General features: G+C 39.6%; 1 protein-coding gene across 1 annotated transcript; it reads right to left on the reverse strand.

Annotated features, from left to right (window-relative positions):
• Positions 1 to 1,573: 1,573 nt before the first annotated feature.
• On the reverse strand, positions 1,574 to 2,329 carry LOC111209455 (protein FAR1-RELATED SEQUENCE 4-like). The gene has a single exon (XM_022709367.2). The coding sequence runs from the start codon at positions 2,327 to 2,329 to the stop codon at positions 1,574 to 1,576; it is 756 nt and encodes a 251-aa protein (XP_022565088.1).
• Between the last annotated feature and the right edge of the window lie 2,026 nt (positions 2,330 to 4,355).

A 4,355-nucleotide genomic window follows, 5' to 3' on the forward strand; every position in this document is an offset into this window, starting at 1 on the left:
GATGATTCTTGCTCCTCGCTCTGGTCGTGTTATTATTGAAGGCATTCCCAATAAAGATGATCGATGGATTGAAAAGTTCTTTGTTTTTAAGGTTAACCCGGCGTTGGTCGGAGATTTTGACTTTGAGAGGATCCCTAGGGAATGGTTCGACGACACTGGTAAATTTTTTTTTTTTTCTTCTTCTTTGTGAATAATGTCTGCTCCTGATGGTCTTTTGCCCTAAAAGTCTCCTCAGTTTTTTTATCTGTAGAGCCCTTCGGCCCTGCGCCCATGACTCCCGAGCTTCGTGGGTTAATGGATACTTTGCGACGTGGTAGTCCTCGATGGCTCGCTTTTACTCATGACCGAATTCGAACTGCTTATGCTCTCCCACCGGGTGTGAACCGTGCTAGTCCTGTTGCCTTGGTGGCTCCCGTTCGGCCCAAGAAAGGTCGTGGCAACAAGAGTAAGTTGTCCTTCTCTTGACAAGATTTTGAGATACTTCATTAGCGCGATTCTAAATCCTTCGAGGTTCATTTTGTTTTTAGGGAAGAAGGAGAAGGAGGTGTTGCTCGATCGTCCTGATGAGTCTTCAGAGGTCGGGTCGTTAGAGCGAGCTCAGAAAGTTCAGCGCACGCCGGTTCTCAGATCGAGGCCGCAGGCTCAATCTCCTGGCCTTCTGGCTAGGCCGGTGTTGATTGCTGTCCCTGCCGGCGGGAATCGTATGGCATCGGATAACTCAGCGATTTCTGCTGGCGATCGAGCTCTTAACGACGAGGTCGATTCATTGACTCACCGGCGTCGACGTCGGGTCTTGGAGGAGATTAACACTGTCATTTCGGGGTCTTCGAGCTCGGGCCTCCCTCCACCGTTACTGTTTCTGGTGAAGGTACTTCGCGGATTAACTCCGGTGCCCGTCTTTCGAGCGTGCCCGAAGCCTCTTCGTGGGCGTTTTCATACGATAATGAGATTCCTATCCTTGAGAATCCTGATTCCCTCGCTGCGATCTGGCGTAAGATCAGAGCGGAAGGATGCGAGCTCCCTACTAGGTTTACTAAAGCCAAATAAACACTTGGAAATACGAAAATATACTCATGAAATGCATAGCACATGTTAATAAAGTACTCATGTAAAACGTGCAGCCGTTATATACATAAATATAATATTCAAATTACACTTAGTAATTCTTGGTATTTTTCAAGGAGTTAGTAATACTACCTTACACATAGTAATTCTTTGGCAATTTTTAGGTTTTTCTAGTTAAACCTGTAGAATATGAAACTTTTTTTAGTAAAACCAATGATTTTACACTATGATTATCATCAAAGAAAACATTTGCAGCAGAAATTTTCCAAGAATATGTATTTTGTTAGATTTTCCTTACTATAGTCTAACCATTCACATACTTACAATATAAGTTAACAGAGTTTTTTAGAAAACTGAATAGGTTTTTCTTAAACTATTGAAAATAATAATCAAAATAGTTTTAATATACATATTAATCAAATTGTCTTTATCAAATTGCTCACAGCTACAAGTCATCATAGCCATATCAACGGTATAACGCTTCCCGTCACTTCCTGAGACACTATACTCAAGATGGAACACTATACTCAAGATGGAAGCTTTTTAACTCGACAATGGAAAGAAACCCTGCATCAACACATCTTTTAGACATTTCGGTTTCCATAATAAGAACAAGCTTTAGTGCTGGTGGTATTTCAGCTGCCTCCTTCCTATGTATGTTGAACCATTCAGCCATTTTCCCGATGATGAAATCAAACATTGGTAGTATGTTTAGCTTTTTCGCGTCACTAATAACACCATTAAAAGATTCCACTGAATTTGTGGTGTCAACATTGTACCTATCTTCTTCAAAGTAACATCTCGCCCATTTCATCTCTTCAACACTTTTATCAAGATACTCCGCTGCGCTAGGATACCTCATGCGAAAAGCATTATAAAGGTTCAAGAACTCAGCCTCTGCATAAGTGCGTGCGCACTCCATAAACTTAAACGCACAAGTGTCTCTGTTGTTACGGACGTGTCCTTTAACATTCTGAGACAAATGCCATATACAATACCCATGATCGGCCTGAGGGAACACTAGACTTACTGCCTTGATCAAGCTTTTGTTTCTATCTGAGAGAAACATCAATCCAGGGACATCAGATATCACTGATTTCAATTGTTCCATAAACCACAGCCAACTATGCTCTTTCTCACCATCTGCAATACCAAACGCAATTGGATAGTGGTGATGAACAGGATTTTGAGCAGTCGCAACAAATAGAACTCCACCATAAACATTCTTCAGGTGTGTTGCATCGAAAATGAAGACTTTCCTCATAGCGATAAACCCTTCTATGCTAGCTCCCAAAGCAAAAAAACCGATACTTAAACTTTTGGGCCTCATCCACAACCACTCGAGCTACTGTGCCACGATTCGACTGCTTCAGCATGTGCATATAAGAATTTAATAAAGTATAACTATCTTCTGGACTTCCTCGCACTTTATTAGCAGTTAATCTTTTTCCTCTCCATGACGTTGTGTATGATACTTGCACAGTAACCCTGTGATGAACCAAATCGATCAAGAAGTTGGGAGCTGGTGTGTCTAAACTATCGGGATAATCTTGAGCCAAAACAACTGCAACGATTCCTGGTGTGTCTCTCCTTCTATTAGGCAGTGTTCTTGTAGTAACAACAGAACATTTATGTTGTTTGATGTAACTTCTAACCGTCCAACAATCTGAATTCATCAACTTTGCAACACGCACAAACCACTTGCAGCCTTCTACGGCTGCTCGGCATTTTATCACATATCTCTTACTGTCCGACTTAATTATATCATACTCAAAACACTTCAGATGTTAAGCCGTCTGAATATGAACTTGTGCTTCCTCCTTGGTTCTAAATTCTTGACCTACAGCCAAATCCATACCATCATCCCGTTCCTTGACAGCTGGTGTTACTTCAACTGATGGTCTTGCTTCTGTATCTTCAATCACAATCGCATCTCTTTCGGTGACATTATCATGCATTTCAATGTCTTCGTAAAGTGTGAGCACACCATCTTCTTCACAAGCCTCTGTATCAGTAGCCCATGTATCAGTAGCCTCTTTATCAGTAGCCTCTCTATCGGATAGACCGACATAGACATCAGCTTCATCATCCTCTTCTTCAACTAATTTGTTGAACTCCACATGTAGAACACTTCTACACTTCTCGTGATTTACTTGCAGTAGATAACCAAAAACATCTTCATCATTCCAGATATATGATAGCTTGTTCGAATACAATACCATTGGAACGTAACTAATCTTATTTTCCATCTTGTATCCATCTACCTTTATCTTTCTGCAAATACGCTCATCCAAAGCAGAGTATGTGATCTCCTCCACTGATTTCTTAAACACAATCGTGTGAATTTCATCTTCTCCTTCACCATCTCCCGAAATCCATTTCATTTCGGCCCCATCCTTAATATAATATCTCCCGTAGTCAAAACAAATGATTGTGCAAGGCGGATTTTGCATTTTTCCTGAAATAAAATAGAATTTTAATTATATTTACAATTTCATTACCATTATTAGGAAGCTTGCACTCTCTTACTAATACTTTTTCATTTCATTTCAGTAATATACAAAGGGTCTGACTGGTGACCATTCGGAAAACAAGAGAAAAGAATAAAAAAGGAATGTACGGGAATAAAATAGCAGGAATGAAAAGGAATAGTTGTTCCTTATCAAATTTAACAAGAAATAATTTTGTTCTTTAATTCTCTACAAAAAAGAATGAAAGAAAATGAGAAGGAATTATTATTCCTTGTGAATGGTGATTTTTTTTAGGAACGTTAGGGAAACAGACAAGAATTACCTTGTTAAATTTGATAAGGAACATTTAAATGCTATTCCACAAAAAAAAAATCATCAAAAACGGACAAGAATTACCTGTTTATGAAGCTTCAAATTCGCCAATGGACAGTGAGGAAGGAGAGCTTCACGCGGAGAGAAGAGGAAAACTTGAAGACATGTGGGCCATGTCTCTTCTGATTGGTTAAGGTTGTCCCTGGTGGGCCATCTTGGTTGTTGCTTTATTTAATTGAATAAATAAATGAGTTAATGAGGTGGAAGAAATATATTAAAGAAATGGAAGGCTAATTTGGTATTTGCAATGACAATGGGGTCCACACATAGGTATTGAGAATAAAGAGGGGATAAGAAGGTTAGTTTTTTCCTCGTGAGGGCATTTGGAGTTAAAGTCACGTGTTCTCCTTGCCCTATTTTCTGACGTGGCGTAAAGAGAAGAGAATCCCCTTCTACTTTATGTTATTAGATGTTGATTTTAAAAGTAATATGTGGTTATTAAATTGC

This window comes from Brassica napus, chromosome C9, assembly GCF_020379485.1.
Source record: "Brassica napus cultivar Da-Ae chromosome C9, Da-Ae, whole genome shotgun sequence".
Classification (NCBI taxonomy): Eukaryota; Viridiplantae; Streptophyta; class Magnoliopsida; order Brassicales; family Brassicaceae; genus Brassica; species Brassica napus.

Excerpts from the sequence above, each read along its gene's own strand:
- LOC111209455 (XM_022709367.2), bottom strand. The coding sequence starts at position 2,329 with ATGAGGAAAGTCTTCATTTTCGATGCAACACACCTGAAGAATGTTTAT.